General features: G+C 42.3%; 1 protein-coding gene across 8 annotated transcripts in view; it reads left to right on the top strand.

Annotated features, from left to right (window-relative positions):
* The window catches only part of Dlg5 (Discs large 5), a gene marked incomplete at its 3' end in the record, with an annotated part of 661675 nt that overhangs the window by 544175 nt on the left and 94096 nt on the right, over positions 1-23404 (top strand). For 7 of the 8 annotated variants that reach the window (XM_070101580.1, XM_070101579.1, XM_070101576.1 and 4 more), the window contains 4 exon segments: positions 17339-17459; positions 18595-18715; positions 21675-21792; positions 23222-23323. In XM_070101580.1, the coding sequence (XP_069957681.1) occupies positions 17339-17459; positions 18595-18715; positions 21675-21792; positions 23222-23323 (462 nt within the window). 8 annotated transcript variants of the gene reach the window in all.

Raw genomic sequence — 23404 nt, 5'->3', positions numbered from 1 at the left:
GTTGTAGTGTGTGTTGTGGGTTGTAGTGTGTGTTGTGGGTTGTAGTGTGTGTTGTGGGTTGTAGTGTGTGTTGTGGGTTGTAGTGTGTGTTGTGGGTTGTAGTGTGTGTTGTGGGTTGTAGTGTGTGTTGTGGGTTGTAGTGTGTGTTGTGGGTTGTAGTGTGTGTTGTGGGTTGTAGTGTGTGTTGTGGGTTGTAGTGTGTGTTGTGGGTTGTAGTGTGTGTTGTGGGTTGTAGTGTGTGTTGTGGGTTGTAGTGTGTGTTGTGGGTTGTAGTGTGTGTTGTGGGTTGTAGAGTGTGTTGTGGGTTGTAGTGTGTGTTGTGGGTTGTAGTGTGTGTTGTGGGCAGTAGTGTGCGTGTGTGTGTGTGTGTGTGTGGGTTGTAGTGTGTGTTGTGGGTTGTAGTGTGTGTTGTGGGTTGTAGTGTGTGTTGTGGGCAGTAGTGTGTGTTGTGGGTTGTAGTGTGTGTTGTGGGTTGTAGTGTGTGTTGTGGGTTGTAGTGTGTGTTGTGGGTTGTAGTGTGTGTTGTGGGTTGTAGTGTGTGTTGTGGGTTGTAGTGTGTGTTGTGGGTTGTAGTGTGTTGTGGGTTGTGTGTGTTGTGGGTTGTAGTGTGTGTTGTGGGCAGTAGTGTGTGTTGTGGGCTGTAGTGTGTGTTGTGGGCAGTAGTGTGTGTTGTGGGTTGTAGTGTGTGTTGTGGGTTGTAGTGTGTGTTGTGGGTTGTAGTGTGTGTTGTGGGTTGTAGTGTGTGTTGTGGGTTGTAGTGTGTGTTGGGGGTTGTCGTGTGTGTTGTGTTGTAGTGTGTGGTTGTAGTGTGTGTTGTGGGTTGTAGTGTGTGTTGTGGGTTGTAGTGTGTGTTGTGGGCTGTAGTGTGTGTTGTGGGCTGTAGTGTGTGTTGTGGGTTGTAGTGTGTGTTGTGGGTTGTAGTGTGTGTTGTGGGTTGTAGTGTGTGTTGTGGGTTGTAGTGTGTGTTGTGGGTTGTAGTGTGTGTTGTGGGTTGTAGTGTGTGTTGTGGGCAGTAGTGTGTGTTGTGGGTTGTAGTGTGTGTTGTGGGTTGTAGTGTGTGTTGTGGGTTGTAGTGTGTGTTGTGGGTTGTAGTGTGTGTTGTGGGTTGTAGTGTGTGTTGTGGGTTGTAGAGTGTGTTGTGGGTTGTAGTGTGTGTTGTGGGTTGTAGTGTGTGTTGTGGGTTGTAGTGTGTGTTGTGGGTTGTAGTGTGTGTTGTGGGTTGTAGTGTGTGTTGTGGGTTGTAGTGTGTGTTGTGGGTTGTAGTGTGTGTGTGGGTTGTAGTAGTGTGTGTTGTGGGTTGTAGTGTGTGTTGTGGGTTGTAGTGTGTGTTGTGGGTTGTAGTGTGTGTTGTGGGTTGTAGTAGTGTGTGTTGTGGGTTGTAGTGTGTGTTGTGGGTTGTAGTGTGTGTTGTGGGTTGTTGTAGTGTGTGTTGTGGGTTGTAGTGTGTGTTGTGGGTTGTAGTGTGTGTTGTGGGTTGTAGTGTGTTGTGTAGTGTGTGTTGTGGGTTGTAGTGTAGTGTGTGTTGTGGGTTGTAGTGTTGTGTTGTAGAGTGTGTTGTGGGTTGTAGTGTGTGTTGTGGGTTGTAGTGTGTGTTGTGGGTTGTAGTGTGTGTTGTGGGTTGTAGTGTGTGTTGTGGGCAGTAGTGTGTGTTGTGGGTTGTAGTGTGTGTTGTGGGTTGTAGTGTGTGTTGTGGGTTGTAGTGTGTGTTGTGGGTTGTAGTGTGTGTTGTGGGTTGTAGTGTGTGTTGTGGGGTGTAGTGTGTGTTGTGGGTTGTAGTGTGTGTTGTGGGTTGTAGTGTGTGTTGTGGGTTGTAGTGTGTGTTGTGGGTTGTAGTGTGTGTTGTGGGTTGTAGTGTGTGTTGTGGGTTGGTTACAAGTGTTGCTGGAGCCTCGTGGTGTGGGTTGTAGTGTGTGTTGTGGGTTGGTTACAAGTGTTGCTGGAGCCTCGTGGTGTGGGTTGTTCCTTGACAATTGTTTATTGTATAAATGAGTGAGTTGAGTGTGGGTGGTGGTGGTGGTGGGGGGGAGAATTTTTGAGTGGTGGGGGTGTGTTGGAGGACTGGTGGTGAGGGAATACAAGCAGCTGACACAACACAGTGAGGGAGGTGGTGTTGGTGAGGAGTGGTGGTGTTACCACAAGATTGGGGAGGGTGGGTGTTAGAGGCACTCCCACTGCCCTAACCCACCTTCTGGCTACCCAGTGTGAAGCAGGCACTTGTGCAATACACTTCGCCTCCACTTTCCGCCCTCTCTGCTGCCGTGATGGGCGGGGGCGGCAAGCTGCAGGCGCGGGCGGCGCGGGCGTGCACCAGGCTGGTTGAAGCTGGTGGGCGTGGCTACGGACGCTTAGCGGGCGTGACACGAGGTGCTACCGAGCATATCAGCACCGCCGCTACCAACCTGCGTCACCTGGCCAAGCTACCCCACCCTACCATACCCTCCGTCAGGAAGCGTGTGTCACTAGTGGGCGGGGAGCGGGCGGCACCGCCACCCGCAGTAGCGGGGACAGCCAGCGGCGGCCGCAGGAATAGACTAACTGCAGGAACTCGTCTAGTGGCAAGAGGCGGCGGGGTCCTCCAGGAGAAACTAGGGGCAGCGGCCCGGGCCATGAGGAAGAAGCCAGGGGCGGCCCTAGGAGCAGTGAGGGCCCTCACTCGTCGGCATAAGTGGCCCACAGCAACGCACCCTCCAGCACACACACACACAGTAAGCAACAACCTAACGTATACACGACTATTCTGCTGCACTGTAAGGCATGGCTCGGCCAACAGCCGGGTGATAACGTAAGTGTATCAGGTAGCTGGGTGGTGCGTCAACTAGATGGGTGGTGCATCAAGCAGCTGGGTGGTGCATCAAGTAGCTGGGTGGTGCGTCAAGTAGCTGGGTGGTGCATCAAGTAGCTGGGTGGTGCGTCAAGTAGCTGGGTGGTGCATCAAGTAGCTGGGTGGTGCATCAAGTAGCTGGGTGGTGCGTCAAGTAGCTGGGTGGTGCATCAAGTAGCTGGGTGGTGCATCAAGTAGATGGGTGGTGCGTCAAGTAGCTGGGTGGTGCATCAAGCAGCTGGGTGGTGCATCAAGTAGCTGGGTGGTGCGTCAAGTAGCTGGGCGGTGCATCAAGTAGATGGGTGGTGCGTCAAGTAGCTGGGTGGTGCGTCAAGTAGCTGGGTGGTGCGTCAAGTAGATGGGTGGTGCGTCAAGTAGCTGGGTGGTGCGTCAAGTAGCTGGGTGGTGCATCAAGTAGTTGGGTGGTGCATCAACTAGATGGGTGGTGCATCAACTAGATGGGTGGTGCATCAAGTAGCTGGGTGATGCGTCAACTAAATGGGTGTTGCATCAACTAGATGGGTGGTGCATCAATTAGCTGGGTGGTGCATCAACTAGCTGGGTGGTGGATCAACCAGCTAGGTGGTGGATCAACCAGCTAGGTGGTGGATCAACCAGCTAGGTGGTGGATCAACCAGCTAGGTGGTGGATCAACCAGCTAGGTGGTGGATCAACCAGCTGGGTGGTGGATCAACCAGCTGGGTGTGTATTCCTCACAAGGTGAACAACACCCCCCCCCCTACTACATTCATCCTTCAGACTAAAATTGTAAATAGTTCAGTATTTAACTCCTAAATAAGGTATATTGTTTAGTCAATATCTTGAAAAATATCAATCATTTGTGGGTTTGTGGTCAATATTTACAGTATTACGTTTACATGGGAGTTGATTCTCGGCTGCAGACTCCACCTTTAATTAGGTTACTTAAAGAACATAAGAAAGGAGGGGCACTGCAGCAGGCCTACTGGCCCATGCTAAGTAGGTCCAAGTAACCTACTGGCCCATGCTAGGTAGGTCCAAGTAACCTACTGGCCCATGCTAGTTGTGACTTGGACAGTGATCTAGTTGTGACTTTGACAGTAGTTCATTTGTGACTTTGACTTCGAGAGTGGTTGAGGACGGACCGAACTCGTTAAGAAAGTTGCTCTTCTAAGCGCAGGTTAATGTGAGTTGTTCCAGACACGATATTGCGACATATTTTAAGATACACCAATTTGCTTTACCTACTCTTGAAACTGTTGAATTCCCCTCCACCACCACCTCATGTACCTCCTTCAGCTTTCCAGTGTTTTATGCACTTCGTTATCAAGTCGTCTGTAGCCCTCTTTCCCTCGAAGGTTGTTAGGTTATATTGTTCAATATTTGTTTTGTGCTATGTCCGTCTCAGTACCGAGACTAGTCTGGTTGCTAACCTTTGGACCTTTTCGAGGTTGTGTGCGTGTTTGGTACAGTGACGTCTCTAAGGATTCGATGATGGGTCTAATACAAGGGTGGGGAACCTGCGGTTTTAAGGCCGCATGCGGCCTTCTAAGGCATACCTGGAGGTTACCTGGAGGTTATTCCGGGGATCAACGCCCCCGCTGCCCGGTCCATGACCAGGCATTCCGATGGATCAGGGCCTGATCAACTAGGCTGTTACTGCTGGCCGCACTCAGTCCAACGTACGAGCCACAGCCCGGCTGATCCGGCACTGACTTTAGGTATCTGTCCAGCTCTCTCTTGAAGGCAGCCAGGGGCTTATTGGCAATTCCCCTAATGCTTGATGGGAGGCTGTTGAACAGTTTTGGGCCCCGGACACTTTTGGTGTTTTCCCTTAGTGTACCAATGGCGCCCCTACTTTTTATTGGGGGTATGGTGTTTTCCCTTAGTGTACCAATGGCGCCCCTACTTTTTATTGGGGGCATTTTGCATCGCCTGCCCAGTCTTTTACTTTCGTAGGGAGTGATTTCTGTGTGCAGATTTGGGACCATTCCTTCCAAGATTTTCCAAGTGTAGATTATGATATATCTCTCCCTCCTGTGTTCCAGGGAGTACAAGTCAAGTGCTTCCAAGCGTTCCCAGTAGTTAAGGTGCTTGACAGAACTTATACGTGCAGTAAAGGAGCTCTGTACACTCTCTAGATCTGCGATTTCACCTGCCTTGAATGGAGATGTTAATGTACAGCAGTATTCCAGCCTAGAGAGAACAAGTGATTTGAAAAGGATCATCATTGGCTTGGCATCTCTCGTTTTGAAAGTTCTCATTATCCATCCTATCATTTTCTTTGCACGTGCGATCGTGGCACTGTTGTGATCCTTGAAAGTGATATCCTCAGACATTACTACTCCCAGGTCCCATACATTATTTTTCCGCTCTATTGTTTGGCCGGAGTCAGTAGTATACTCTGTTCTAGTTATTATCTCCTCCAGTTTTCCATAACGGAGTAGTTGGAATTTGTCCTCATTGAACATCATATTGTTTACCGTTGCCCACTGGAAAACTTTGTTTATATCTTCTTGGAGGTTAACCGCGTCCTCAGCAGATGACAGCCTCATGCAGATCCTAGTATCATCCGCAAAGGATGATACGGTGTTGTGATGTATATCTCTGTCTATGTCTGATATGAGGATAAGGAATAAGATGGGGGCGAGTACTGTGCCTTGTGGAACAGAGCTCTTCACTATGGCAGCCTCCGATTTAACTCTGTTGACCACTACTCTTTGTGTTCGATTTGTTAGGAAGTTGAAGATCCATCTCCCCACTTTCCCAGTTATTCCTTTAGCACGTATTTTATGGGCTATTACGCCATGATCGCATTTGTCAAATGCTTTTGCAAAGTCTGTGTATATTACATCTGCATTCTGATTTTCTTCCAGTGCATCCAAGGCCATGTCATAGTGATCCAGTAGTTGTGAGAGGCAGGAGCGACCTGCCCTGAACCCATGTTGCCCTGGATTGTGCAGATTTTGGGAATCCAGGTGATTTGCAATCCTGCTTCTTAGCACTCTTTCAAAGATTTTTATGATGTGGGACGTCAGAGCTATTGGTCTATAGTTCTTAGCTAATGCTTTGCTGCCACCTTTATGGAGTTGGGCTATATCCGTTGTTTTAAGTGACTGTGGAATTTCACCCATGTCCAAGCTCCTCCTCCATAGTGTACTTAGGGCACGCGAGAGGGGTTTCTTGCAGTTCTTAATGAAAACAGAGTTCCACGAGTCTGGGCCCGGGGCTGAGTGCATAGGCATGTTATCAATGGCTTTTTCGAAATCTATCGGAGTTAGGGTAATGTCGGAAATCTGGCATACATTTATGGAGTTTTGAGGCTCATGAAGAAATCATTTGGGTCGTCGATCCTCAGACCGATTCGTGGTTCACTAAACACAGAGTCGTACTGGGATTTCAATATTGCACTCATTTCCTTGTTGTCATCTGTGTAAGTCCCATCCTGTCTGAGTAAGGGCCCAATACTAGATGTGGTATTTGCCTTGTTTTTGGCATATAAAAAGAAATATTTTGAATTTCTTTCAATTTCACTAATAGCTTTAAGCTCCTCCTGCCTCTCCTTGTTCCTGTAAGAGTCATTTAACTTAAGTTCGATAGTTTCCACTTCCCTGGTAAGCGCCTCCTTTCGTGTATCAGATATTCTAGCACTCCTGAGGAGCTCAGTGACTCTTCGAGCGTCTTTCTCTCTCCAGTTTACTCCTGCTCTTCTTCTTTCTTAGGGGAATATGCCTAGAACATGCTTCGGCTGCCAGGAAGTTGATCCTTTCAAGGCACTGGTTTGGATCCATGTCATTTAAGACATCTTCCCAACATGTTTCGTTTAGGACATGGCTTACCTGGTCCCAGTTGATGTTCTTGTTGTTGAAGTTGTATTTTGTGAAGACACCTTCACAGGTACATGCATTCTGCTGATCAGGACCCCTATGCATGTACGTCTGGACTTCGATTAGGTTGTGATCGGAATTAGTTGTTTTTGATATTCTTATGTCTTATCAGGTCCTCATTATTTGTGAAGATAAGATTAAGTGTGTTTTCTAGTCTTGTTGGCTCCACTATCTGCTGGCTTAAGGTGTGTTTTTCGCAGAGACTTGGTAGCTCATGTGTGTGTGACCTTTGGGCATTTGGGGTAATTTATCCCGGTTCCCCAACTTCTGGCTTAGATGTATCCCACAAGGTCCGACAAACTCGGGATGACAAAAACACTGCAGTATACGGTCGTCGTGTTGGACGTCTTTGGTTGTAATATTTTCAGGTGATTGTTGTTCTTCGTCACTTCATAAAATCAGAAAGGCAGTGACAAGTTGGGCCAGGTTATCAGATTAGGTTATCGAAAAAGTGCTAACGAGGGTCGTAGAAATGAGAGTTGTAGCACATGCTCGGGAAATGGTTGAGCCCCCAGTGGCTCCTATCTGTGCCACAATGTGCTGATTTTAATAGTGCCATGCAGGAGGTAACGAATATGAAGTATATAGCAAGCTTGCGACAGGGAAGTTGTGACACTGCGGATACAACTTCTCTCCTCCCGTGTTGTCTATAAAGGAATCTGTGTAATATTTCCACTGGTGTTACAGTTGTAAAATTGACATGATTTAGTGTGGTTCGCCGGTATTTGTCCCGGCCCGGGTCTTCCTCCTCCTCCTTGATTCGCCAGTACTCTCCCGGCCCGGGTTATTTCCAGATGGTGACCCCTTGGCTCCTTGTCTAGGAAGTGTCTTGAGACCTACTTCTCCCATGGGAGGAGGTACATGTACCTCCTCATCTTCTGGGACCAACTGTCCCCAAGCCTAGCCCCATTTCCCACCCGCACGGGGCAGTAAAGTGACACGCCTGCTCCATCATCCCAGGGAGTATTGCAGTAGGATCTTCATGATGCCTCACTGCTCTCACGACTCTCATGGTCACGTGATACTGCGTCTGACTCTAAGATATATATAAACTTCGTTACCAGAACATATAAATATCCCATAATTGTTGTTGATGTACTGTATATGGAGCTGGTCTATCCAAGAAGGATTTAAGACATCTTTAAAGAAGAAATACATCCACTCTCCCGGTGAACTTTGCTGGGTGAGGGGGGGGGGCGGTGTTAACGTCAACATGAACATTTCTTGTTCGGTGATACCAACAAACAAATAGTAAGTATCATATTCGCTGAGAAGCTACAAGACTGTTCATGCAAATAGTGATGTACACTCCTTAATTATCCATGGAGCTGTACATTTCCTTCTTTATTGTTTTTTGTGCCTTCTATTTGTTTCTCATCCCCTTCCGTCTCCCCTTAGCTCCTCTACGTTTCTGGTTGAGCCATGTGCGTGTGAGGGAGGGGAAGGAGGTGGTACGTGAGCCGGGGGGGGGGGGGTGAGTGTGTGTGTGTGTGTGCGTACATTCGTACATGTTGCATGCATGCATCTATGCAGTAAGGGGAGGGGAGCCTGGGCCGGTGATGCTGCCTGCACCGGAAGTTTGACTCCTTGTATCTCCTCGCGGGCATCATACCACAAGCACCTCTATTAAGCAGCTCCCTCCCGCTTTATCCCGTTGTCCGGTGTAAACAGTGGCAGGAGGCGTGCATGTTCTTAATGTGTTGTGATGCTGGCAACCTCCTTACTGCCTCTCATGCGCAGCCTCTCATCTCAGCCTTCATGCCCCGTCTGCACAAGCTTTTGTTTACATATTGGGCCATTAGAGGAGTTTTAATGTTTCTAGTTTTGAATAATGCTTAAAGCACTTTCATTTGTAAATATCGCAAATAAATTTCAGCAATATTGCGAGTGATACTATAGCAATTATTAAGGAAGATTTATCTTGTTTAAAAGTCAAGGTGGGTGGGTTTGTTTATATCAAGTGTCAGTCCAGAGCTGTGAGGAAATATATACAACTTGTTATGCAATAATCGCGAACGAACGATTAAAGATGCAAAATAACCACAGGGGGAAGTTTAATGATAGCTATAGGCCTTTCGTGTTGCATTCAACACATCAGGAGCTTGCACTGTTGCAGAAATAGGAAATACAAGCAGATTCGTTCCCACTGAACGAATCTTCCTGGATTTCCTACTCTAGTTCTGCAACAGTGTAATTTCCTAATGTGTTGATTGCAACACGAAAGGCCTATAGCTATCATTCAACTCCCCCCTGTGGTTATTTTGCACAGCTTGTTGGAGTCGGAGTCTTATATGTAGACTTATGGCCACAAGTGATGCTTTGTGTGTCAGTGTAGGAGGTTTAGGTTCTTCTTACAGTTTACGTTGTGTATGAAGAGAGTCGTTGTCAGTGTCTTCCCACTTGTATTTGTTCCCAAACATCAGTTAGCAAGAATTACTCATTATTTCCATGTTCTTTTATGCGTAGATAAATGGTTCAGAAAACCGGCAAGTTGATAAGTTAGACACATGTGCAACACTTGGGTATCTTTATTGTGGAAACGTTTCGCCACACAGTAGCTTCATCAGTCCATACAAAGAAGAATGACTGATTACCTCAAACTCCTGATCTTCAACATTGCTTCTGTATATTGGACTGATCAAGCCATTGTGTGGCGATACGTTTCCCCAAAGATGCCGTGAGGATTAGTGGCAGTATCATTGTTAGGGGGAGTCCTTTGTACAGCATTATTGAGTCCATCTTTATTTTTTTTTTCAAAAATATAGCTGTTTTATGTTATTTCAGAAAGATCTTTGTCGCGTTCTTATGTGTTGATTTATCTTCTCTACACAAGAAGTCTTTAATGTGTCTGTGTTTAAGTAGCCACAGGAACTGTGTAATCATTGTTGTTGCGTCAGTTTGAACTTTTGTCGAGCAAAGGTGATCTCAGTGTTTAAAATATGACCATCGTGCTTTCTCCCGTATGTAATACTTACGAGAATAGCAATAGTTTGTATGGAGCAGATGCACATTGATGCGCCCGTGATGGCATCTTACCTTACCTTTGAAGAATTTCGAGTGTATATCTAGTCTCTGAGCCCGGCCATGGGCCAGGCTTGTCTGGTGCTCACCTTGATCTGTTATATATCTTATATGGATGCTGCCTCTTCCCCGTGTTTATTTGATGACCATTCACTGTAGACAAGGAAAGTAATAACATGACAGTGATAATATGATGCTAACAGTGATAACTTATAATAACACCACTGTGATAATATGATGCTGACAGTGATAACTTATAATGATAACATGACAGTGGCTGATAACATGACAATGATAACATAGTGATAGCATGACAGTGACTGATATGACACCAACAGTGATAACGTGACAGTGTTAACATGACAGTGATAATCTTCTATAAGGTACAGTTTTCACTGTTGATATAGAACTCATCGACAACTTTGAAATACTTCACATAGAAGCCTCTGGTTATGCAGGACATTTCTGACAGCTGTAAAACGAACTTATTATATACCGATCAGTTAATCCCCCTAGTGTGTCTCCATGTGTGTTATTATGGAGCATTGGCAAATATTCATTACTCTTTAGTTATTCATTTACTGTCAAGCACCCAGCAGAGCTAGGTGTTTTGTGATTCTTGTAGGATTTGGTGGCCCTGTGGGTTAGAGCGTCATGTGAGTTTCGCTCATCATGAGGTGGGCCAAAATGACATGGGTTCGAGTCCTTGGCTCGTCGCAGTGTTATTGATTAATTACGTTGTCACGTGACCACCTCGAGTGGCACGTCATACGGCATGATGTTGGTTCCTCGTCTGTGTTAATGGTGGTTCACTATCATTTATTTTCATGCGTTGTGTGTACTTACCTATTTGTACTCGCCTATTTGTGGTTGCAGAGGTCGATTCATAGCTCCTGGCCCCGCCTCTTCGTTTGTCGTGTGTGTGCGTGGGGCCCTTGGCTCTCTCTCCTCCCATCTCGAACAACTCGTTTCTCTCCACTGTATGTAATCAGCTGAGTATTTTAGATGTCATGATCATGTTTCCTTGGTCGTCCTTTGTTCTAGTGTTATCAATTTGAGTTCCTCCTCAACTCTTTCCTCGTAGTCCATACCTCTGTTCTGGCACCAGTCTCGTTACAAATCTTTGGCTCTTTTCTAGTTTCTTTATATGGTTGATCAGGTGCGGGTTCCATGTTGGCTCTGCATACTCCAGGCTGGACATACAGTGTATTGTATATAATGTAATAAATGAACCTCTCTCCGGGTTCCTGAAGCCAGTTCTTAGGTTAGCTGCGCTGTATATACCACATAAGTTCTGCTATTATAGGCACCTCTGGTGATTTGTTTCTTGTTATTTTTACTCCCAGATCTTTCTGTTTGCACGTTGCTTGCAGCATCTGCCCTCCAAGGTTGTATTCCGTGTCCGGTCTTCTCACTCCCTCACCTGTACTCATTATTTTGTGATAAATGGTTTGAAAAACCGACAAGTTGAAGATTGAGACACTTATGCAACATATGAGAATCTTTATTCAGGAAACGTTTCGCCACACGGTGGCTTCATCAGTCCAATACAAAGCAGAACGTGTAAGGAGAAGAGGAGTTTGAGGTAATCAGTCCCTCAGCCTGGAGTCGATGTGTTCAGTCCATCAATCTTGTAGAATGTACAGCATAGGGCCGTAGACGTGGTTTATATACTGTTGTCAGGTGAGACGAAGGAGGAGGAGGCGGGGTCATAGTGGAACCATCCACTAGTCGAAGTAGGTCTTCGTCCAATCTTCGTCAATCTTCAACTCATTATTTTACACTTGCGAGGTTTAGCTTCAGGTAGTCTCCTTGTTGGTCATATTTGCAGCTTGTTCAAATTATCTTGGTGTGTGTGTGCTCACCTAGTTGTACTCACCTAGTTGAGGTTGCAGGGGTCGAGTCCAAGCTCCTGGCCCCGCCTCTTCACTGGTCGCTACTAGGTCACTCTCCCTGAACCGTGAGCTTTATCATACCTCTGCTTAAAGCTATGTATGGATCCTGCCTCCACTACATCGCTTCCCAAACTATTCCACTTCCTGAATACTCTGTGGCTGAAGAAATACTTCCTAACATCCCTGTGATTCATCTGTGTCTTCAACTTCCAACTGTGTCCCCTTGTTGCTGTGTCCCATCTCTGGAACATCCTGTCTTTGTGTGTGTGTGTGTGTGTGTGTGTGTGTGTGTGTGTGTGTGTGTGTGTGTGTGTGTGTGTGTGTGTGTGCTCCCTTCTGGTGATTCTGGCTCACGGAGTGAACACCTTGTGTTTACATCAGCTAAATATGCAGCACCGTTTTCCTGCCCTGCTCCTCTATCCACGAAAAAAAAAAAATCCCCCGCTATCCTTCCTCCGTCTCTCCTTCCGTACTCCCTCCCTTCCCTTTTCTATATCCCATTTCTCTGTACACATTTCCTTCCCTCTCTACCCCCTCCACACACACACACTGTTCCTACACGCCCTCTCCCCTCCACACTTCCTGCCCCTTCACATACTTCTTGATATTAAGGGTGACGTCAGACATAAACACTGATGCTAATTGGCTTATTAGTATTCTTAGGAATTATCAATATTATTGACCCTGGGAGTAAATGTGCAGCTCTTATTATGGTCCGGGATAACTGTGATGGTGTGGGTAGTTAGGTATTATGTTAATTGTAGCAGTAGTAGTAATATTAATAATAATAATAATAATAATTACTATTATTACCACTGCTACTACTACTAATAATAATATAATAATAATAATGTGATTCAGCAAATTGAACATATATTAATATTAAAAAATAATGAGGCTGTCACTGGTGACAGCCTCAGATATTAGTTTAGTCAACCAATTAAAACTGAAATACTGTAATTATATATATATATATATATATATATATATATATATATATATATATATATATATATATATATATATATATATATATATATATGTGTGTGTGTGTGTGTGTGTGTAAATTGTGGGACCAATAGCCTCGGAAAAGTGGATAAAAAGGCTTCAAGGAAGAATATTTGGATTTCTTCTTGAAGCCGTTTGAATATTCCACTTTCCCTACCACCCCATCTTTTCATATTTTTTTTTTTTTTTACCAGTAGGAATATTTTATTACATAATATGGTACAAAATATTTAAGAGATACATTGTTGATATAAAGGTGGCATATACGGTACATGTTATGCGTGTATCACCGATTATAGGGCGAAAATCTCATCCAGCTCCTCAGAGCTGGGGCGTGTGCCCAAAATACAGCAAGCATTACCCCTTTGAACAGCCACACTGAGCCGCTGGAACAGAAAACTAGCTGCCCTGGGATCCCTAGTTACCCTGATACCCTGGATACTTCAGTTCACTACAGGTATTGACTAACATATTCAGTGTAACTTGTTCCACTGGGAAATACGATCTTTCACAAACCCCAGAAGCAGTGGTGTAGGGGGGTGCTTGCTGGGGTTAACACATCCAAGTCCCTTTACGGGAAATTTGACGCTTCAAAAATTTTCTTGTATGCACAGATCTGCGTTTTTGTCTGTTTACCATATTGTTGTGATGTATTATTAATGTGGGGAAAAAGAACTTTGTGGTGACAGTTTACACAGTTGTACACAGCTGTAGATGTACACAGCTGTAGATGTACACAGCTGTAGATGTACACAGCTGTAGATGTACACAGCTGTAGATGTACACAGCTGTAGATGTACACAGTTGTAGATGTACACAGCTGTAGATGTACACAGCTGTAGATGTACACAGCTGTAGATGTACACAGCTGTAGATGTACACAGCTGTAGATGTACACAGCTGTAGATGTACACAGCTGTAGATGTACACAGTTGTAGATGTACACAGTTGTAGATGCACACAGCTGTAGATGTACACAGCTGTAGATACACACAGCTGTAGATACACACATCTCTAGATATACACAGCAGATAACAGGAAAACACCTGGAACAGTTGATAAATATCGACATTTTCATATCTGTATAAATTTGAGAGTCATTGTAGTTCTTGACGACTTTGTTTCCTCCACAGTAATAAAACTCTGAGTGACAGAGTATTTACTTAACCTTTAATACACATGAGTATACAGGATTACTTAACACAGATATCCTGGATTACTTTACATGGTATACTGGCATACTTTACACATATACTGGATTACTTTCAATTATACTTTATTATTTTTCCTACCTATCTACTTGTTAATTCACGGGGGAGCACTGCCCCTGATCCCAGATTGTGTCTGGTTTATAGCCTCGTCATTTAGGTTGTTGGTGCTATCTGCAACATAGTCTAACATATACACCACAGCCTGGCTGATCAGGAAGTGGTACGCTGCTGCATGTGTTGACACTACTATTTTACATATATAATTACGAAAGCAATAATGATGGTCTCGTCAAAATCAAAATAGTTTTCGGAATCAAGATTGTCATCATCCCTTGTACACGGGTCTTGTTCAGATGATTAGAGGCTTGGTCTGGGACTGGGCAGCTGGAAAATTTAATTTCCATAACCATCAGCAGATCTTTAGATAAATTCTCCAGGTAGCAGGTTAATTACACCCCAGGTAAGTTTTACACCACATTTAACCCCCCCCCCCAAAAAAAGGACTTTATGTAGTAGCATTGCAAGAGGATGAAGTTAGTGTTTTTGTGTGTTTGTGATCTTACATTGCTGGCCACCAGCCAGTGTTTGTATTATTATTATTATTATTATTATTATTATTATTATTATTATTATTATTATTATTATTATTATTATGGGTTATTATTAGTTTGCCAGAGTTGATTAAACCTCCTGAACTCAGACTGGGCCCAGTATATATAAAACATCACCAACAGCTGGTGATGTTTTATATATACTGGAAAGTACTGGGGAATTACACACACTGAGGAGGATCTTCGTTGAATGTCAAATGATCTGATGAAGCTTTTCTTTCCTATTTGGCTCTTATGGTTTGTAGTGGAGAAATAAACAGAATTCAGTCACCAAGACGTGTTTGCTTGGCTTTGTCGAAGCTCCTGGAGAGCGAAACGTTGCCACAATAAAATGTCACATTAGTTTAACATGTGTTCTTTTACTCAACAGTAAAAATACCTAGGTGTTGCACCAGTTTTTTTTATTCATCTTTCTGTGTGTCGGTTTTGTATGTCAATGCTGTATAGCCCTTGTGGCTTAGCGCTTCTTTTTGATTATAATAATAATAATTTGTATGTCAATGTAAAGGGAGAAATAACTGTATTACACAATAAACTGTGATAAATCGTATATATGAGAGATTGAACAACCCTTATGAGAGAGATTTTTGAATATAGAGTTTGACTAAATAAAAAAAAATTAATAACAAAAAAGGCACAATACCGTGACTGGAACGATACACAAATAGTCCGACTTGGACCATTGACTTTATCAATGGTCCAAGTCGGACCGAAACGTCGTCGTAAGCTTCTCTCTTTTATCTGTGGGTTATTTGTGTAAAAAAAAATTCATTGTTAAAACAGGTGAAGAGCTCAATGTGATCTTTGTTTACATTAAGAGATCTGGTCCGGGAGCGGCTGCGGGAGCACTGACCCCCAGAACCGAATAGACCGCAGATGTCATCCACATGCCTCTCATGTTATCTACTCTTCTTCCTAAGAGCTTAATGAATATAATAATAACCAAGATTTTTAGAGAGGTGGACCGGTAAGCCAGCGGAAGGCCTCGGTCAGATGATCAAAAGCTCCAGCTGTAGGTCATCATATGACTAAGGCCCACGTCAGAAAACACGACAAGTGTTTCCTGACAAACATTATACCTACCTACTGTTTTTCCATTACGTGATGTTTAGATTTGCTCTGCTTATAGCAGAGCAAACCTTAATTTTCAGATTTTGCTCTGCTTTGAGTGAAAGTTATGAATTAGACATGTATGCAAAGCTTTGGAATTTTTATTGCAATGCATTTTGCTCCTGTTGAGTGAGACATGTATCGTTATACATTGTACATGTGTGTGATTTATACTTTGGTTGGTATTATATACCTCATGAGTGAAACCTTGGGTGAATATGAATGTGTTTTCTGTGTATTTTTGTTCTAGCATATCTGTTGGCATTATGTCCTTCACACCTGTCGTTTCACTGAGCGAATCTGCTTGGACTTCCTACTCATTTCTGCACCACGAAAGGCCTAGAGCTATCATTCAACTCTCCTTGTGTTTGTTTGGCATACAGAGATAATTATCAATCTTTTTTTCCACTTTAATACCTTATACTCCCACTATTATTTATTGATCTCAACAGTTGTATCCGGCAAAGTCAGTCACTTACATAGTCCTACTCCTCCCTGTGACTTATTTACTCTCTCACATCTATATACGATGGTGGAGGGGCGTGGTGGAGGGGAAGGTGTTGGTGGGTGGAGGAGAGAGAGTTGGAGTTGCTGTCCTAGCCTCACGTGTCGGCCTGAAAGTTTCATGTCCACCACTGGCCTCCCCTGCCCTGACACCTCCCACAACTTGTGTTACAAGATTCTGTGGCCTGGGAGCTGTAGCTCTGCACCAGCTAGCCACAGTCATGTGAGGTGTGCAGTACCTCTGAACTCTGCAATCCCTTCTAATTCAAAGAAGTAATTATGTGCACATAGAAGCACATAGGTAATCTCAGAGAGAGAGAGATGGACAGACAGACAGACAGAGACAGACACAGATGCCTCATTCTGTAATAAATTATACAGTACTTTTGTTTGTGACAAAACAGACATGTCCCTCAGGTGCCTCACACACAAAAAATTGCATTTTTATAAACCAGAATGGATGGAGATTTGAACTGTGATCCTGAATGGTAGCAGATCCAGAGTTCTACTACTGCTGTCACTCATTCAGGACCATGGTTTGAATCCCCTTCCCTTTTTCTGCTTATTCATTGACAGTCATCTAATACGACTTGTTCCGTTATTATGTTTCACAGTTTTTCTTGTGGCTGGGAGCAAATATTTTTTGGAAGTGAATAAAATTTTGTTTGTGAATTCTTTACAGTGAAAATCTTTTATGCTAGTTTAGTGTCAGTGTGAACTGTTAAATATAAGATTTTGTGCCACTGTTGAGGTTACCTGGGTATTGTTGAGGTTACCTGGGTGTTGTTGAGGTTATCTGGATGTTATTGAGGTTACCTGGGTGTTGTTGAGGTTATCTGGGTATTATTGAGGGTAATTAATTGGGTGTTGTTGAGGTTACCTGGGTGTTGATGAGGTTACCTGGGTGTTGTTGAGGTTAAACATGTTATCAGGCATTTATATGCATTTTAAATTGAAAAAAAAGGATATGTTTCACTTTACAGTGATTTTTTGCTTTACATCAGTAACTTGGAACCTAACTTGCTATATAAGTGGGCCTGCCTGTATATTTTACAAGTGTCTGCCTACATTTAGTAAATACATTATTTTTCTAAGTGCTTCTTAATATTTCTTAATCCTGTAATACATAGTTTTTTTCTAACCTAGGAAGCCTGGTCTAAGAGCAGGCCTGGTCTGAGACCAGGTCTGGTCTAAGAGCAGGTTTGGTCTGAGACCAGGCTATGGGGGAGATAAACCCTAGAACCACTAAGAGATAACAGAAGAGGTGTAATATATCATTTTGTTGTCACAGATCGTAACCACAGACAGAGATATCATGAAGAAGGAACTGAAGAAAGTAACCCGTGAGCGAGATGAGGCCCTGGGCAGACTAGTGGGCAGTGTCCACCACCCTGACCAACCTGCCAATTATGGTAGGTCTGCCACCACCACCTGCTGTTACTGTTCCATTCAAGATCAGTGCCTTCATGTTTCTCAACCACTCTTCACCCAAGAAATAGAGCTGCTCTCTATTTTCTTGAATCAAATCTAATTACCTCCCATTTCCCAGGTTCTGTACGGCTCCTATGGGCTTAGTGCTCCTAAATATAATTGTAATAATAATCATAATGATGATAATGAGTGAGCATTCTCACATACATAATGAGTGTGTAGTTTCCAACTGTTTAAAGAGGCTACAGTATATACCTACTGCCAGACTCGCCCATTTATGTAATTTACTCACTGGAAATTAACCTAATAAATAATGTTTAATTCTGTTGGTCGCTTGGTGTTTAAAATTTGAAACATATTGAATAAAAAAGTGAAGTGTGTGTTGTTTCTTGAAGATTGATTTTTCTTTAATATGCCACCTACGGTTGAAGGGCTCTTGATCCCCTCATTGCTTCACATTTCCTGCTCAATAGGAGGGGTAGAGATATTAGCAGTTTTGAACTGTAGTATCAGGGTCCCTCTGACAAGACATTGAGTGATGGTGAAAGCATTTCTTCTTTTTTTGGGGTCACCCTACCTCGGTGGGAGACGACTGGGGTTGTAAATAATAATAAAATATTATTCCCCTCGTGTTTACCTGGAGTTTACCTGGAGAGAGTTCCGGCGTGTGTGGTCATCCCTAGATTTTCTTGTACACTTGTTACTAACCTCAGCCCTTGTTGCAAGTTAGTTGAGAGGTGGGGCAGGGGAGGGAGCACTATTGATGCTGGCAAAGGGCTTTTATTCTGAGGAATTGGAGCTTCCTTCTACTTTGCATCAACCCAATTACATCCCATTCCTCAGGAAGTGTATTGTATAAACCTTTCAGATTTAGAACTTTACCATGAATATAATTATAATGGTTAATAACAGGTGAGCACCAGTTGCCTGCATAAGAAATAATAATTCAGCATTAAAAGGATGAGGTACAAGTGTGTAATCAAATGACAGAAAAATGGTAAATTGTCACATTTATTTAGGTTGCTGTGTGAAAATGGTACCGGACACCGAGGTGATGTTTCAGAGAGTATTTTATCAAATATTGGGTTTCTGATTTTTTGCTCATTTTTATTTCAGGAACTTTAACAAAGCAGGGTGGTGGGTCCCTAAGTGATAAAAGCTTAGGCTCCTCCCGAGATTATGAGAGTCTTAAGATGCAGTGTGAGAAAGCCATGGCAGAGGTTCAAGGACTCCTCAAGTAAGTTCACATTAGTAGGTATAATGGTGGTCAGGAAATAGGACAAGTGTTTCCTGATGCAGGTCTTAGTCATATGATGGCCAGCAGCTGCAGCTTTTGGTCATCTGACCAAGGCCTTCTGCTGGCTTGCCCCTCAACCCCTTTAAAAAGTATAGTAATGATTATAACCAGTTCCACATTAGTGAAACAGGTTGATCCTTAGAAACTATATTTTTTATATATTTTAATTGATTATACAGAGTATCTATGTAAAGGGAACAATAATGATTATAGATCACTGAGTTTTCAAAAGGGTTGTCCTATGGTTTCTAGGTCAGAAAAAGTTCTTTCTTTGCTAAAAACAGATGGCCATGTTTTACAATAGCTGCCAGCTATTGCAAAACATGGTGTATGGAGTGGCAGAGACTCGATGTTGTATATCAATCAACTTCTATAGTATTAATAGAAAACAACCCAGTTTCTTACACACTGAACTGGAGTGAAAATGGTATAAAATACCGACACGATGGAAAAAAAAGACACTGAGAAACGTATGCAGCATATATAATGCAGGCCTTTATTGATAATGATTCACCCACACAATGGGCTTTATCAAGTCACAAACAGATAAACCTGAAGAGGGCGGATGAGCCTGACATGAGGTGAAGAGGCAGGTTAGGTGTATTGAAGCTAAAATCTTTGGTAGGTTTGAAAACATGTTGGACAAATATAGGATGGAGAAGTTGGCCAGTGGGCCTACTACAGTGCAGCTTCATTATTGTGTACAGTGATACCTTAGTGTAATGGACTAATAAGAGGAAAAAGGTGTCCATTCAAACAAAAATCTGTTGCACTGGACTGCTTCCATTTCATTGGTAGACTACTATACTGTATAGTATACATGTAAATTATTGCGATGTGGGGGAAACCAATCTAGAAGTTTCCTGTCAAGAGGATCAGCAGTGTTGTAGAAGTTGTATGTCTGGTTAAAATGTTGATGAGCAGTTTTGTATCGTCCTTTGCAGATGACTCTAAAATAAGCATGAAAAGTCACTTCAGTAGAAGACTATGAAAAATTACAGGAAGATATAAGCAGTGTTTTCCAGTGGGCAGTGGAGAACGTGATATTCAATGGTGATAAGTTCAAACTCCTTAGGTATGCAAAGAATAAAAAAATCAAAAGGAAAACTGTATACAAAGAGAATCATCAAATAGAACTGAACACGTATAAGAGTTGAGAATAATTATGTCAGCTGGCCTTGCTTTCAACAAACACAAGACAGAGATCATGACAGCCAGGAGAATGATGGGGTGGGTAATGAGAACCTTCAAAACAAGGGAAATAATGCCAGTGGAGACATTTTTCAAATCACTAGTGCTCCCTCATTTGGAATATTGTTCAGTGTTGATAGCCCCATTCAGGGCAGGAGAAATATCAGAGCTGGAACAAATACAGAGATCGTTCATGGCCCGCATAAGGCCAGTAAAGCATTTAAATTACTGGGAATGTCTTAAAGTTTTAAATATGTACTCACTGGAAGAGAGGAGAGAGAGATGCATGATAATACAGCCTCTCCTCACTTAGCAACGTACTCGTTTACTGACGACTTGGACTCACGACGGGCTCTCTGACCAGTATGCATACCTAAATAGTGTATATTAGAGCTGATTTCCTCTATTCTGTTCATTACAATATACAGTACACTACTGTATAAACATTTAAAAATATACTAAAAATGTTATAAATGGTGCAAAGGTGACAGTAAAGCAATATCAAAGATGGTTGACAAACCCACTACCATTATAGTATGCTCCTCATTTAGCGACAAATTCGTTCATCATCGCTGTATTAGGCACGGAACTCCATCGATAAATGAGAAGCGGCTTTATATATCTGGTCCCAAATCTGCACACTGCTGTAACAACACACTGGAGTGAGAGATGTGGGAGGAAGTGCAAAATAAACCCAGTGAAAAGCAGGGATGCAGTGGGCATAATAAAGGAATATTAATTTCTGTGGCCCCAGATCATTCAGCATCTTACCAGAAGATACTAGAAGCACTGCAGGAACACGTGTAGAAGTCTTCAAGAGGAAACTGGACAAGTATCTTCACCAGGTGCCAGATCAACCAGGCTGTGATGGATATGTGGGGCTGCAGGCCACCAGCAGCAACAGCCTGGGTGACCAGGCTAGCACCAGACGAGCCTGGCCCATGGCCGGGCTCCGGTAGTAGAAAGACTCTCGGAACTCATCAAAGGTAAAGATATTCTAGGATTTGGCATCTGTGGATGTCATCTTTCTTTGCAATGAGTCTTTCCTGGTCCTTTTCCTGCCAAGATCATGAGGTTCAGTCCTTGCAGTCTCCTCATCATATATACCTTTGAGGATGTGTTGAAGGAACTGAACCTGATGACCATGGCAGAGAGGATGACTTTCTCCAGTAGAGTTCCAAGCCCCATATCCCACTGATGAAATTTTACATGCTGTAGAGAGCTGCATTACCTGGGACCTAACAACACTGATGTGCAACATAATATGATTGACAAGATTAACTTGTCATACTAAATTAGTCACATCATTGAAGGATCCATATGTAAGCTGTGATTATTCTTTTTTTTATCATTAAATTAGCATTAACCAGAGATGATTTTTTAAACTTACGTAGTCCTTTATGAAGTTTTTAAAAAAGTATTTGCAATTTTTTCAAATTTATTTGAAATAATATAAAACAGAAGCATTGTGTTGTTATTACTGAATCACTCTGAAAAATTAATTTTATTTGAGGTTATTAAATTTGTATGTTATTCTTTTGATTTGTAACTAACATGAGGCAAACCATTTTTTGATTAGTCTTGTATTTTTTCATAATTAGACTTGGTGGATTTTTTTCCTCTTTTTCTTGTGCCAAAATCCAAACCATTTGAATTAAAAAATAAATACTATACATACATTGAAGCTGATATATAGTTACATCCTCAGGCAAAATATGGAGATTAACAGAAAGTATGAAAATACAATGAAGGAAGTAGATTACTATAGAAAACAAGAACGTGCTGCTTATACAGCTCTGCAGAAGTTAAGAATGCAGTATGAGGAGGTATGTGCAAGTGATAGTACTTAATTCAAATTCAGTTTTATTTCTTTGCATAATATACAATGTGTGATTTATATGTAATAAAATATTTTTAAGTACAAAGAAAGCCACTACTAGCATGACTGAGCATTTTGGGCAGACTAATCCTAATAGTACTTATAAACTACTAATTACTGAGATACCTTACTTAGTCTTTAGGATACTTTTCTCTAGGCTTGTATTACTGTTTTTGAGAGCACTTCTGGTAAAATTTATATTTTTTTATAATTTTGAATTAATGTGTAAATACCATACACGCACCAACATAATTCATTCTCAGTTTAAAACATCAGTGATTGTTGTATAGCTCTGCATCACCCATTCCATGTTTACTGTTTTTCTCCAAATTATATTTTGCTTTTTGAAATTAGATCAGGTTAATGTAGGATAGGTTGGGTAGGTTAGGTTGGGTTAGCTTAGGTCATATATGTACACTGTAAAAAAAAAACATTTATCTGACCACAAACAAATAAAGAACAAAAAGGCACAATACCATGACTGGAACAATACACAGATAACCCGCACATAGGATATTGAAACCTAGTACGACATTTCAGTCTGACTTGAACCATTAACTAGTTAATGGTCCAGATTGGACTGAAATGTTAAGTTTCACTCTCCCACAAACAATTAAAAAGCACGCCATGATATGTCTGGCAACGAGGTACTGGGGGAAAAATAAGAAACCTTGAATGATTCACATGTATTTCTCTTGGTGCAGTAATGGGCTGGCCAGTGTTGTACATTCAAGGATTAAGTGACATGGAATATCTCTCCTCCTCCTTCCTTTTCCCTCATGCCCTCCTACCACACACAGATTTAACTAGGAACACACCATTGGCAGCTGGTTTGTTAGTGCGATAATTTTAGCCAAAATGTAGTGGTCATCCTCTTAAAATTCTCACCACTACAGCATAATCTTCATCACTCCTTTAGTAAAGATTATTTTATGGAATTTTAATATTAGTGTCATTATAGCAACATTTGCTGAAGTATATATAGTCCCATTGTATTCTATTTTCAATAAATAGCCATATAATTTAAAGAAATATATCCTCATTGGCTTTTCCAGACATCACGTGATTAATCTTTGGTACAGTACACCTTATTGGTCTCAATAGTAGTACCATTGGATAATTTATAAGGAAATGCTTGGAATATTCAGCCAAGCACTTGTACAAAATAAAACAAAATCCGTAGAATACTTTAAAAACTGTGTTTAATGGTTTAAGCAAACCCAAAAAATCATTTTTGGGGGGAGGAGATGTCTTATTGAATCTCAATATTAACACATTAAGAAAATATTAATGAGACACAGCTACTTTAAAAGTACTTCAGACCTCACAGCTCTACTATATTATTTTAATCATACTGTAATTTTCATCTTCCTAAGGTTGTTGCAGAAAAGCAGAAATTGGAGCGTGAAGTTACGTCGTTGCAAACAATAATGGAAGACGATCGTAAAGAGATAGCTGACCTTCGACGGCAACAGCAGGTCAGCAACCTACTAGTACGAGCGTTTTCGATCGTAGATGGAGCATCACAAAACTAATCACTAACCCAGGCAAAGTGACTG

The sequence above is a fragment of the Cherax quadricarinatus genome, chromosome 78 (genome assembly GCF_038502225.1).
Source record: "Cherax quadricarinatus isolate ZL_2023a chromosome 78, ASM3850222v1, whole genome shotgun sequence".
Lineage (NCBI taxonomy): Eukaryota > Metazoa > Arthropoda > Malacostraca > Decapoda > Parastacidae > Cherax > Cherax quadricarinatus.
This window is presented reverse-complemented; position numbering and strand designations above follow the sequence as displayed.